The following is a 14,142-nucleotide window of genomic DNA, read 5'->3' as shown; positions in this document are numbered from 1 at the left end:
AGCAAGATTCAACTCGGCTCTTCTTCAGCGTCGGGCTCGGCGCTGAAAAAAACTTCTACCGGTAGGACATACGTCCTTGAGAAGACCATCGACGGCAGGCTCGCCGTAAAAAAAAACACTGAACGTCGAAATATTCAGGTGCATCACTTCATTCGCCATCACCAAGCCGGCGACGATCGTCGTCGAGGAATCGTGATGCCCGCCATCGTCAACCCGGCAACAATCGGCGTCAAGAATTACAAGCCAACTGCCATCGTCAACCCGGCATCGATCGGCGTTAAGGAGCAGGAGCCCTCCGCCGTCGTCAACCCGGCAAGGATCGGCGTCGAGGAACAGAAGTCCTCTGCCGTCGTCGTTTCGGTGACGATCGCGTCAATTAACAGAAGCCCTCCGCCGTTGTCCACCCGGCGACGTCCGGCGTCGAGGTACAGCAGCCCTCCGCCATCGTCATCTCGAAAACGATCGGCGTCAAGGAGTGGAAGCCTTCCGCCAGCATCGAGGCACTGCGACGTCGTCCACAAGGCGGTCGACGTCAAAGAATAGAGAATCTGCGTCGCTGACTCAGAATCAACCGACGTCAAGACCAGACCCTCTAGCAGTTGGCCAAAGGTCGACGTTGAGAAGGAGATCACATTCGGCATCGAGGGGAGCTCTGTCGGTGCAGGTCATACGCTCGACGTCAAGACCTGCATCAGTGAGGTCTGGAGAAGGCTCTGTGGGGATAGTGATGGAGTCAGCGTCGCAACACTCGTCCTATCACTCTTTGAGGCGTCAGTCATCAGAGCACTCACTCTGGGCATCTCCAGAGCGACATTCAGATAGGTCGCAACGAAGGTCTCCTTCGCAGCATAGTGGAGTTTCCCCTTCTGTTTATTTATCTCCGAGATGGCTTCTTCCAGTCCATGACTGGAGTAAAAACCCTATGGGAATGGCAAGGCGAGGGGAAGAGTACACCAGTTCACTCCACAGGTCACCTCTACAAAGATTGGTGCAAGAGGTGGATAAGTCTCCATCGGCCAGACGTAGGGAGCGCGCAGGCAGGTCGCGGGAGCGCAAACCTTCTGGTTCTCGACACAAGAGAAGAAGATCCCCTACATGATCTTCCTCCTCTACCTGTTCTTATAAGAGAGACTACTCTCCCACTCTTTCGGATAGCCCTAAATCAAGGGTATCTCCAATTGACGACATCAATACATCGAAATGTCGACTCCTTAAGTAACTACAACGCTTATTTTTGAGACACTCCATCAGAGATCAGCGTCTCGACCTTTGCTCCCTCTAGTACCTGGTCTTTTGGAACCAGTGATGGAAATTTTTCTTACTCCATCTTTAATTAAGGCTACGCCGGCGAGAATCCAAAAGAAATATAAGCCAGCAGAGAAAGACCCTCCTTTCTTGAAATCAGATACGCCTGCGGACTATGTGATCATTGCGGCGGCAAGAAAAACGCATGCAGTAACTGCATCTTCATCAGTCCCACCGGACAAGGAAAGTAGATCCCAAGATTCCTGGGGACGGAAGGTTTGCGGATCGGCAGCATCTTCTCTGCAGGTGTCTAGCGCAGCAGCTTTATTAGGCCGCTATGGCAGGGCCTTATGGGACTCATTGGACCATTTCAAGGAAAAGCTTCCGAAAGAGGACCAAAGAGACTTTGAGGAAGTTATCAAAGAAGGATCCTTGGTAGCTAACCAGGTGATTAGCACAGCAGCGGATGGGGCTACGTTGTCGGCACATTCCTATGCGCATGGGATTTGTGCTAGAAGATCTGCCTGGTTGAGGTTAACAGCACTAACCAGATGCACAACAGTGGATCCTTAATCTATACTTCTCTTGCTCCTCTCTGTTTGGTGCCCACACTGATGAGGAGATGGCGAAGATGAAGTCTGAGTTAGACACCCTCAAGGCTGTGGCATTGGAAAAGAAAAAATAATTCAAGCTGCAATACAGGCCCAACCAGCGCAAGGGCTACCAACAGAGGGTTTAAACCCCTCAGTGGTCTCAAAACAAGTACCAAAGCAAGTCGCAGTTCCAAGGCCGAAAATCAAACAAGGGTAGAGGAGGTCATCAGCAACAATCCTCCAACACGGCCAGATCAGCAGGGAAGCAATGAACACAAGCTCCCTCTAGCATCGTTGCCCACTCCAGTGGGAGGAAGTGTTTCAAATCATCTGAAAGAGTGGTGCAACATAACAAAAGATCGGTGGGTGCTCAGTATACTGTGCAATGGATACGTGCTATGTTTTCATGTTCCTCCAAAGGTCATTCCTCCAAAAAGATCTCGTCCTCACCAGCTAAAGTTGCTTCGTCAGGAAGTGTCAACCCTTCTGCAAAAATAGGCCATAGAAGAGGTACCTCCTGCTCAGCGAGGGAAGGGAGTATATTCTAGGTACTTCCTGGTGCCGAAAAGAGATCAAGAGCACAAATTCAGACCTATCCTGGACCTTCGATTACTGAACAAAGTCAACTTGAAAGAGAAGTTTTGCATGTTGGCGCTTCATCAAATATGTCCACATCTACATTAGGAGATTAGATGTGTTCGATGGATCTCCAAGAAGTGTACTTCCACATACCAATCGTTCCACGTCATCACAAGTACCTGCGATTCGTGATCGGCAAGAAACATTACCAGTTCAAGGTCTTGCCCTTCGGGCTGAAATCTGCTCCACGAGTCTTTACCAAGTGAATGGCAGTGGAGGTGGCAGCTCTGCATCAAAAGGGTCTATTTGTTTACCCATACTTAGACGATTGGCTGTGGTAAGGAACGACTTTCAAGTTTGTTTGAGCCTGCTTCGCCGGGTGGGCCTTCATGTGAACATGAAAAAAATCAGTTCACCAGCCTACTCAGATGATCCATTATTTGGACACCACTCTGAATTCAAACATAGAAAGAGCGTTTCCTATGGAGGAGAGACTTTTATCAATGAAGCAGAAATGCGATTCTCCCCTCCATGCCGCACAGCCAACGGTCCGGCAGGTAGCAACTCTAGTGGGGTCGATGGCTTCTTGCATCTTTCTCATTCCCAGTGCAGGTTGAGGATGAGGCCTCTGCAACAGGACCTGGAGGACCAATGGGATCTGGCGTCAGGCCACTGGGAAGACCAGATTGTGTTCTGCCAAGCAGCAAAGTCATCCATTCTTTGGTGGACTCGACCGAAGAACCTCTTGGTGGGGGTCCCCTTCCATCAACCAGTTCCGCACAGTCTTTGATCACGGATGCATCCCTGCAAGGATGGGGGGCGCACATGCATTGCCTACAGATGCAGGGCCGGTGGTCCAACAAGAAGTGGTCCAGTCATAAAATTGTTTTAGAGTTACGAGCAGTTAATCTAGCTCTAAAAGCTTTTCAGCCTTCGATCAAATCCAACTCCATTCTGATTCAACAGACAACACGACCACCATGTATTACCTCAACAAACAGGGTGGTACACGCTCTCGCCCACTCTCCCTGGAATCCCAAGCGATTTGGCACTGGCTTCTAGCCCGAGGTCTCTCCATCACAGCAGTGCACCTCCCAGGGGAGCAAAATGTGCAAGCAGACGCAATCAGCCAGACTGGGTGCTAAACGACGAGGTGGTGGCAGACATTTTTCATCAGTGGGGTCAACCTTCAATAGATTTGTTTGCAGACGACCAAAACAAAAAATGCCACGCCTTCGCGTCCTGGTTCTACCAGCCAGGGACGAGAGGGAATGCGCTTTTGATGGACTGGTCCGGACAATTTGCATAACCCTTTCCTCCCCTGCCTCTCATCCCGAAGGTGGTATCCAAGCTCATCCGATCCAACATGACCATGATCTTGATAGCTCCAGACTGGCCTCGCCAGTGGTGGTATCCAGACCTAAGATGTCAGTATGCCCCCACAAGAGGCTGCCTTACAGATCGGACCTTCTGACCAAGATGGACGGGAAGATTCTCCATCCCAGCCTTCCCCCACTGAACTTGGCAGCTTGGCTTCTGAGGTCATGCAATACGGACACTTGAATCTGCCTCAGGACTGTATGCACATCTTAAAAGAGGCAAAGAGACCCTCCATGAGGGCGTTGTACGCTTTTAAGTGGAAGCGATTCTACTTGTGGTGTGCACGTAACCATTTTAACCCTACAACTGGGCAGGAAGAGGTGATTCTTCCTTACTTACTTTACTTGGCCAAGTCAGGTTTGAAGTACTCATCGATCAGGGTGCACTTGGCGGCCATCACAGCCTACAGAAGGTCTCCCCACCAGCCTTCCTTTTTCCAACTGCAGGTGGTCAAGGATTTCCTACAGGGTTTGAAGAAAATGAATCCCCCCTGTTCGACCTCCTTCTTCTCCTTGGGAGTTGAATTTAGTCCTTTTCAGATTGATGGCCCCCCCTTTGAGCCCATTCACAAAGACACTCTGCAAAACGTAAAATGAAAGGCTGCTTTTCTTGTGGCAATAACATCAGTGCGCAGAGTAAGTGAGATCCAAGCGCTATGTGCCAAGGAACCATATACTTTATTTCACCACAACAGGGTGGTATTGAGAACTCACCCTTCTTTTTTGCCAAAGGTTGTTTCTGATTTTCTCGTTGGACGTTGATTGGGGAGTCCATGCTGTTCTTACGCCGAACGGAAACACACAAGGCCTATCATAGCCATTTTTTGTCTCTCCACACGTCGGAAATTGTTTTATAAAAAATTACCTTCTCCACATGTATGGAAAACCCACATAAAACAGTAAACATGACGACACACTGGAATATCCTTTGAATTTTGGGTCTACTTCGTATCCATTTACCTTACGATCAATGTGCTAACTAAAATAATTTTCTGGTGTGAAACATACTGGATCGTGTAATGCAGGCATCTTCTTGATATATTGGGAGGATCCCAACATATTATTATAAAATTCTTGGTTACTACTTAAGCCGTTTGATTTTCTTGCAAAACTCTAAGCATCGCTATCGTATCCAATACCCCTTGTAATTGGGGAGAAAGCTTTGAGAAAGTCACTTGACGTGACGAAACTCGTGTCGGCTGTTGTCTATCGTGGACCAGGATGAAGAGGACATAACTACTATTCTTAGTCTTATGACCAGTTCTCTAATTAGGGGATACATGCTCTCTTTTGGTCCATGTTTCTGAATTCTTTTTGAAATTGTACATGTGTGTTTTAAAAAAATCTTTTCTTTGTGAATTACTATGTTTCAAAAATATTTTTGAATTAAAACTCATTCGATTTTTGAGAACATAAACTTGTCTGTTGCTAGTGATATTTGGGTAAACACACAGAATATCTTGTTTTGATTAAATATAGAGAATATAAATCACTTCCGAGTGCCATGGTATCCGTATATAAATATTGTTCTGATTTTCTTTTTAACCAAGCGATTTCTCTCCCTTCCTTCTTTCCCAATACTGCCACTCCTGCGGAAAGGTCACTCCACTCCTTAGACCTTAAAAGGGTGCTCAAGTTCTATTTGGAGGGAACGTGGGCCATAAGGAAATCAGACCAGTTGTTTTTAAATTATGGTGCCATGAGGATGGGCTTTCCACCTTCCAAACGATCCTTTTCGAGATGGATAGTGTCCTGCATTAGATTGGTATACCAGTTGGCAAACAAACCCCTATTGTTGTCTCCTAGAGTGCATTCCACTAGGGGGAAAGCGGCTACAGTGGCTTTCTTGCATGACGTGCCAATGGTGGAGATTTGCAAGGCAGCAACCGGGAGATCGGTACATACTTTCACAAGACATTACTGTCTCGACTCCGACTCCAGAGCGGATACCCAAGTAGGTCAAGCCTCCTTGAGGAATCTGTTCAGATAATAAGATATCTATGTTTTTAAGTTTGTTCATCTAAGCTTTATTAGTAGTTCCTTTTCTGTTTGCCCGCAGGTGGTAGGGATGAGGCTTGCTATTTTATTCTAGTGCTTATGACTATTGATGAGGATCCCCTGGAAGAGAAGGAATAGTTACGTACCTGTAATCCTAGTTCTCTTCCAGGGGTATCCTCATCAAAGTCATAAGCAACCCACCCGCCTCCCCGGGCAAAGGAACGCTTCAAATGTCAACTCTTTATGCCATGGCCGTTGAGTCACCGCAAAGAACAACTGACCTAACTGTCACCCCTGAGGCATGATGATAAGCCAGGGGTTATGGCTGCCTTAAAGGCAGGTGCCAGTTTATTCCTATGTGGCTAAGGGTTAGCTTTTCAGCTATTCTATGCTATGTTTCTACAATGCAGCCTGTGAGCTTTCAATGCTTTCAGTCCTCTTTGCAGGATTATGCTAAGTGCTAAGCATTAAAACAGGTTTGTAACATACTTTGCTGTTTGTTTTTTCCCTGATTATTTATGTCTTGTTTATAGTATACAAGGGAAGTCCTTACAGCATTATTCAGCTCTTAGTGTATGGAAGGCTGCATTTACTTTTTAATGTATATATATATATATGGAGATGAACATATGTTTTCTCATATATGATTGTGTTTCCGGGGCCCGCGCATGGGCGGAAATATTCTAGTGGTTATGACTTTGATGATGATACCCCTGGAAGAGACAGGTAAGTAATTAATCCTTACTGGTCCTGCAGCCATTAAAGGATTAGCAATTGCTGTTTAGGGTATTGCATCATGCCATGACATTTTCATATCGTACAGACTTACCAACAATATATTGTGCCGAGGCACTGCCTGGAAGACAGCAAAGCATGTGTTAACTTTTTTTATTATTAATTACTTTCTTAATCTTGTGTTTTATGCATTAACTGTTGTTTCATGAGCATTGTTGAAATTGTATATGTTTATTTACTGTCTTTTTGGGTCTGGCGTTAGCCCAGACCTTTTAATTTTACTAACATTATATGAATAATATACTTACTTTCAGCCAACTCTCTTCACTCATTGGTCTGTTGCTGTGTCAGTCCCCTTTTGCTTCCTCCCACTAAAGTATACAGCAAAGAGCAATGGGTCAGCCTTCTTATGTCTCTGGTTAACGCCACTCTGGGTGACTGCATTTTGCTCTTTACCAATGAGCACATCTACAAACAGCGTCATTTAATTCCTTTTAGTGACAGTAATGCTAGATGTGACATTCGGACACATTTGAAGTGAGCACGGGGCACAGTCCAGCTTTATTAGTTCCTGTCTCCTTCCAATACTGTTGTAAATTTGTTTTGAAGTGGACTACTGCTATTTCTCATCATGCCATATTGTGTTCCTAACTCGGTTTCGCCAATGACGCTTTCGAAATCTTGCAGCACACTTGTAACAGTTTCATTTGAACATAGGTAGGGTGTAATTTCGAACTAGTATCCAATATTTTATACTGTCAACACCCTTCCTTCTGTCTTTCTTTCCTTTTTTTCTACTTCCTTTCCCCCAGTTTCCTTTTTTTCTATTCTGCCTTCTATTTCCCCCTTTTCTGTCTTTCTTTCCTTCTTTTCTTATTTTTCCTTCTCTCATTCCTTCTTTTTTCTTTTTTCTTTCTTTCGTTCCTCCTTTCTTTATTTTTCCCTTATTTTTCTTTCTTCTTTTATTTTTTGCCTTCTTACATTATTTTCTCTTTCTTTTTTCTTTTCTTTTTTGCATTCTTTCCCTTTTCTTTTTTCTTCCCTTCTTTCTTTCTCTCATACTTTTTTCCCCTTTATTTCTTCTTTCCTTTTCATTTTTCTTTCTTTCATTCTTTCTTTTCTTCATTTTTGCCTTTTGTTCTTTCCTTTTTTTGCGCTTTCTGTGCTTTTTTCTTTTTTCTTTCCTTTTGTCTTTCCTTTCTTGCATCTTTATTTCTTGCCGTATTTTCTTTTTCTTTCTTTGTGCCTTCTTCCCTTCTTACTTCTTCTTTTTGCCTTTCTTTCTTTTTTACCTTAATTCCTTCTATTTTGCCTTTTTACTTCCTTTTCCTTTGGCCTTCTTTCTTTTGTTCTTTCTTTTTGTCTTCTTATCATGTTATTTTCTTGTTTGCCTTTTTGCTTTCATTCTTTATTTTTTCATTCTTTCTTTGTTGGCTTCTTTTCTTCTTTCTTTCGTTGCCTTTATTTTTTCATTCTTTCGGGCCCTCTTTCTTTCTTGCCTTCTTTCCTTTTCTCTTGTCTTTCTTCCTTTATCCTTACCGTCTTTCCTTCTTTCCTTTTTGCTTTTTTTTGCCTTCTTTCCTTTTGCCTTTCCTTCGTTCCTTTTAGCCCTCTTTCCTTCTTTCTTCCTTTTTTCTGTCTTTCCATTTTTCTTTCTTACCTTTTTTCTTTCTACATTCTTTCTTACTTTCTTTCATTTTTATTTTTTCTTCTTTCTTTTTGCCTCCCCTCATTTCCTCCTTTTTGCCTTCCTTCCCCTTTTACCTCGCTCCCTTCCTTCCTTTTGCCTTCCTTTTTCTCCTGCTACCTTCTTTTTTGTCTATCTTTCTTCTTTGTTTGCCTTCATCCCTTTCTTTTTTTCCCTTCTTTCCCTTTTGTCTTGACTTGTTTCTCAAAGGCGAGGCTAGCAGCCAATGCCAGATCGATGGCTTTTTGTTTAGGTCTGTGTTAGCCAAGACATTTTGATTTTACTAAAAGTATGTATAGCATAGTTACATATAGGGGTTTCAGACAGACTTCATCCATTAGTCTGTGATTGTATCAGTCACATATTTCTTTCACTCCAGCATGCATCAAGGGGCAATGTTAGACCACATCAGCTGACTTGAGTTGTGGTATGCTACCCTTTCACAAAGGGCAGCATGGCTTGGCAGTTCAGGCTGGACTGTTCCTATGAGGCACAGGGTCAGACTGATTTGCATATGGCCATGTCTGAACTGGGGCTAAAGAATGATGATGGATTAAACCCAGATCAGTTGACTGGGTGTCAGTGCTTGCAATGTTCTACACTCTGTCCATCATCCCCTTGGTTTTGCTTTGTTCGCCCTAAGTAGGCAGGGTATGCCCAGACGTGGGTCCCTGCTCACTTTGCCACAGGATTCAAGATATCCTTGCTGATGAGGGTTATGAACCCGAAACCGGTCCCAGGATGCTTGTTTCCGGTCCAGCGAAGACATGGCTTGGCAGTTCAGGCTGGACTTTTCCCACGAGGCACTGGGTCAGACTAATTTGCATATGGCCATGTCTGAACTGGGGTGGCGGAGTGAGCTAAAGTATGATGATGATTAAACCCAGATCAGTTGACTGGGGTGGGTGCTTGCAATGTTCAACACTCCGTCCATTTTCCCATTTGGTTTTGCCCTTTCACAAGGAGCACATCCACACAAGGTAGTTCCCGTCAGTGCCAGGTGTACCATGGTAATATGTACCTTATTTGAGACTAGAAAAACACTTATGCTTTTAGCTAATATTTTTTTTAGATTTAATGAGGGCCCAGCAGTTTTCCAAACATAATGTTTTGCAAAAACCATGACTAAACAAAAAACTGATTGTCAAAAGGCTAGTGGCCAACCCCAAACCCATTGGTTTGCCAGTGCTTGTTATATTGTTTGACTTCAGTGGAATCAATAAAATATATTTCCCTGTACAAGAATATTGTACATCTGATGTAAATGTTGTGTCCTAAATATCGTTTACAAAAATAATGACATTAATAATAGAATATCTACACCCAGTGGGATGATAAGTTTGGAAATAATATTTAGGACACAATATTTACATCAGCCATTATTTATGTGTATGATATTCAGACATGCAACAGTTTGCAGGCTCCTTAAGAATTTTCTTGTTTGAAACTTGCATAGTACACTTCTCTGTTTGATGTTAATTTGTTGATCACATCTGTGACTAATTGGCTGCAAAATGAATCCCTAGCTATAAAGTACAGCATCCTTTAATTGTCCTTACTCAATTGCCTCTGTCCAACAAAATTGGCTTATACATTTGGGCACTTCATGTTTTAGCTAAGGTTTATCTCCTGAGGTAGTTTGCTTTCAGCTGAGGTAATATTGGTAGAACCAATATTCTCCCCTATAACAGTCTGAACCATCCTTTCTTGAAAATCCTGTACTGTCATGGAGATGGGCTTTGCCTTTACACTGTGTTAGGCTAGCATGAGCTTATTAGGAGTTTAAACGCCATTTTTACTTTCTGCTGCTTTTGCACACGGTATACAATATTATAATTGTTTAGAGTCTCGCAGAATAGTTTGCTTCACTCGAGAATAATATGTTTTCCTATAGTATCAGCTTTGCTTGGTAAGCTATGTCTGAATAGTGAGTGCCGAGGCCTTCAAGGTTATTTCAACACAGTGGTTGTTGTTCGGTCTGATCAGCGCACGTCCTAGACATAACACATATGCAGCTGTGGCCACCTCTGATTTTGGCGCGTTTAATAATGTACTGCGCAGAGCATGCACAGGCACTTAGAGAACATACGCATGCAGAGAGCTGGTGTAGAAAATGGTGTGATACCTTTCTACTAGGACCAGAGGTATGGGGCCGCCCTTGTAAACCCAAAGAGACCGTCTGTAGATATAATATAATATACTAGCAAGGGAGGGTAAGACTGAGGTGCAATTTAGCCTTCTTCCCTTTAGCATTTTAACATGCTTTCACCCTTTGTATTTTATGGAATAGTAACTATGCTGATAACCTTGTTGCTTATAATATGTCTGCTTGTATTTGCTAAGATACTGCGCCTGAGAACACGGCATTAGAAATAAATATTTCAAACTTGCACGTGTCTTCATTTACTCCTCGTTTTGGACTGGTATGATAGTATAACGTCTTTGTGTCTTCCACGTTACCTGAGGTATTCTAAGTTCATGTTCTCGGTTGTCTAATCATTGGGGATATGGAAGAACCAAGGAGACACCGATTGCTAGCCTGGTAGGGGATTTTGGATACTAAGGTGAGTTTGGTACACCCTAACCTACTGAGGTTCCAAGTCTCTATGCACAGTTCTGTGTAGGAGCAGAATCCCTGAGACAGTACTGTGAAGTGTTTCCTGCATACATGTTTACAAAAGTACATGGATGACCTTGGGGATCCCCTAGCTTTCTGTTTCTTTCTGAGATTCTTTTTAAACAGTGTAACTTCCCTGTTTGGCACTTTGGGTTCACCTTGGAGCAGGTATAAATGCAAGGAGGTTTGGAGCATAATCTGCTCATGAGCAACGGCTTCTTTTTTTTTGTTTTTTTTGTTGAAAACCTTTATTTAACATTTGCACACATATACAAAACCGGGGCTACAACCCCCAGGGCTGGCCACTAAGCAGTTCAGTATAGTATCACATTCAGTTTCAAAGCAATTGTCCCTGGGGATCATAGTAGCTCAGATTGCCAAGTACAATGGTTGAGAGTGCAGTTCGATGCGAAACAGGATAGGAGGTTTTCATTTTCAATATAAAATAGAAAGGATCAGATATCATATAGTGTCTCGGACCATGGGAATGAGGGCGAACAGGAAAACGATGCGTCCATACCAAGTTCGCTACCCTAGCAATCAACGGCGTTTAAACATGCAACATCAGGATAAACAGCACATTATTAATATCAACACTGTCATTGTTGTCCGCCCCCCAGCGCCCAGGCCCCGGAGAGGTCTAGGCACAGGTGTAGAGATGAGGTTGCAGAGAAAGCCGAACCCACTACACTAACCCGGAAAAGAAAGGAAAGAAAGGCAAGAGAAGAGAAGAAGAAAAAGAGGCCATAGAACAAAGACAAAAGCGAAATACCCCCACCCCCCCACCCTGCACCCCTGCAAATGACTACGGCCACCCCCCACGCAGCGTGCCTGTTGCCCAGCAACCAAAGCCCGAAATATAGAAGAAAGGGAAAGAGAAAAAGGTAAGAAAGCCCCAATCGAAAGGGGAAATCGGAGGAGGGCATAATACTACGGACTCCCGGTCTCCTTCCCCCAACCTAGCCAACCCTGCCCCCGAATCCGTTAGGACAGTGAAGCTATCCCGTCAACCATAATTTCACCTCGATAAGCCCAGACAAGGATCTCAACCCTGACCCCTACGATCACATGTACTGAAATCTATAATTAAGGGAAGTCCCTTACACACAATGTCCCATAAGTCGGCAGAACAGGAGCGCAGAGATGTTGATTGCTGGTACCACCATCGCCCTTCCCCATATCCGAGGCCAAGCTTCGTCTCATCCGCCATCTTGAACGACCGGTGGAGGAGGGGGATCAACAAAGTCCAAAACCGCATACAGTTCAAAGTAGAGAATACCACAGTGGGGACGTATAAATGTTCCGAAGGGTGCAGGATCGAAAGTTCCAACAGTTCAATTGGGTGTCCAGGCATACTCCAGTCTTGCAAATCCGACATAATGGGGGCAAACAGCAACGGCTTCTTAGCTCTCATGGGCTTTTTCTGTGGTCATCTGACTGGCCACATGCTTATCGATTAAATATCTGCTATAGACCTTTAGAATTTGCAGCTTTAAGAATTGCTGCAAGGCTTTAAGTTTGCATAATGCTATTGCCTAACTCACATTTCCGTGTTGTAAAATCCTAGGTCTGTTATTGGTTCATGCTCAGATCCACTGATTGTCAGATCACATATCCATTGGGTGTCTAATTCTACACATGATTGTCTACATTTTATGATTGTCAAATTTAAGTTCCACAGTCAAATCCCTTATCTACTGAAGGTTGCAACCCAGATGCTTCAGTTTGAAAATTACTGATCAAGTACTTGTTAAATCCTGCATCCATTGATAGTCAGACTTGGCTGTGACGATTGTCGAATTTGGATTTGGATGGTGTCAAACTCCATTAAATGTCACCTCCTCAATCAGAAATGCCACCTGCTTTATGAAATGATTCAAGAAACCTGGCTATTCTACATGTGTAAAATAATTCCCCTTGCACCATCACAGGCCTGTTCACTCTCCTTGCTCTAATTCTGTCAGATTTTTTTTAAATTTCCCTTATAGCTTCAGAGCTCTTGACTTTGGGTCTAATGTTTGCTTTTTCAATTTATATTTAAACAGGTTTGGAACTGAGCAGTTAAAAATGTGCAGAATATATGAAAAACAAAGGATGTGAATGTGCATGCTGTCTACTAAGGTCAGGCCGTAGGGTAAATTTAGGGGGATTATTAATAAAGCAAATCTCGGTTTTTCCACCCCCGGTTTTCCATGAGGGTAATTCTTTACTGTAAAATTGCATGAACCTTTGCCAAACTTCACTTTTCGCTTTTATTTCTGACAGAAAACACCTTTTCCTTATTTCGCCTATAGCCCACTCCCCCAGCCCACTCCTTTACCTCATGCCCCATGAGAGGTCCCTGCACACATTTACCACCTGCTTATCACGCCTGCTTATAGGCTAAACCCCCTGGACTTGGGAATTCCATGTGATTTTAGAGCCAGGAAAAGTCGGCCCTGCATGGTAATTTCCCATTCCTTAGGGTTTAACATGCGATCACACAGTACTAGGGCTGATTTACCACCTGATTATATGCAGACTTCGCAACATTTGGAATTCCTTGTGATTTTACAACTGGAAAAATCGGTCCAGCATGGTAATTTCTCATTCCTTAGGGTTTAACTTGTGATCACACTGTACTAGAGTAGCTTTACCCCATGGTAACACTAACATCACATGCAATTTTTCCATGCCCCTAGTGTCGGAGGGAAAATTAATTGTGGTCAGGAGGGGCCAGGGGACTCGGTGCAGCAGCTCAGAAGCCGCGCTGGGGAGACCGTGAGAGAGAACTAAGGGATATGGGACACCTTAAGTTGCACCGGGGTAGTCCTGGAACGCTTGCTCTAAAAATAGGAAGAAATGGATATATGAGCCTTGGAGACTGTTTCTGTAAGTTGAACAAGTTTTATTAGAAGACACAGCTTCTAGTAATATGCAATGATAGCAGTTTGATTACACAAAGTACAGTTCTGAAGCTGCTAAGCTGCTAAGGAGAGAGAGAGACTATTCAAGTGCATTTGTGAGCTCTGAGGCAGTTTGAATAAACACAGTTGTGCTAGTTACATAGAAGTATACTCACATTTGCTTATAAGTGAGATTCCTGAAAATACATTTGAATGCAAAGTACAGATTATTATTATTAGGTACGCACACAACTCTATACTCAGTGAGATGTCCTTACACCACAATATAAATGCTTAAATGAGAAAAAGTTACAAGTTACAGTAAACATATGCAGAAATAAAACGTCTTGTTGGAAAGCAGTTACACAGATAAAATGCAGGTAGAATATATATATATATACAAAAGATGAACATTTGATCAAGG

General features: G+C 43.5%; 1 protein-coding gene across 1 annotated transcript in view; it reads left to right on the top strand.

Moving 5' to 3' along the window:
- Positions 1 to 1,305: 1,305 nt before the first annotated feature.
- Positions 1,306 to 14,142, top strand: part of LOC147671992 (axonemal dynein light chain domain-containing protein 1-like) — a gene marked incomplete at its 3' end in the record, with an annotated part of 350,388 nt that continues 337,551 nt past the window's right edge. The window contains exon 1 of the mRNA XM_086948070.1: positions 1,306 to 1,692. Coding sequence (XP_086804196.1) covers positions 1,306 to 1,692 — 387 coding nt within the window. The remainder of the gene's footprint in view (positions 1,693 to 14,142) is intronic.

This window comes from Lissotriton vulgaris, unplaced genomic scaffold (assembly GCF_964263255.1).
Source record: "Lissotriton vulgaris unplaced genomic scaffold, aLisVul1.2 SCAFFOLD_2464, whole genome shotgun sequence".
Lineage (NCBI taxonomy): Eukaryota > Metazoa > Chordata > Amphibia > Caudata > Salamandridae > Lissotriton > Lissotriton vulgaris.
The sequence above is the reverse complement of the archived record's forward strand: the minus strand, read 5'-3'. Positions and strand labels throughout refer to the sequence as shown.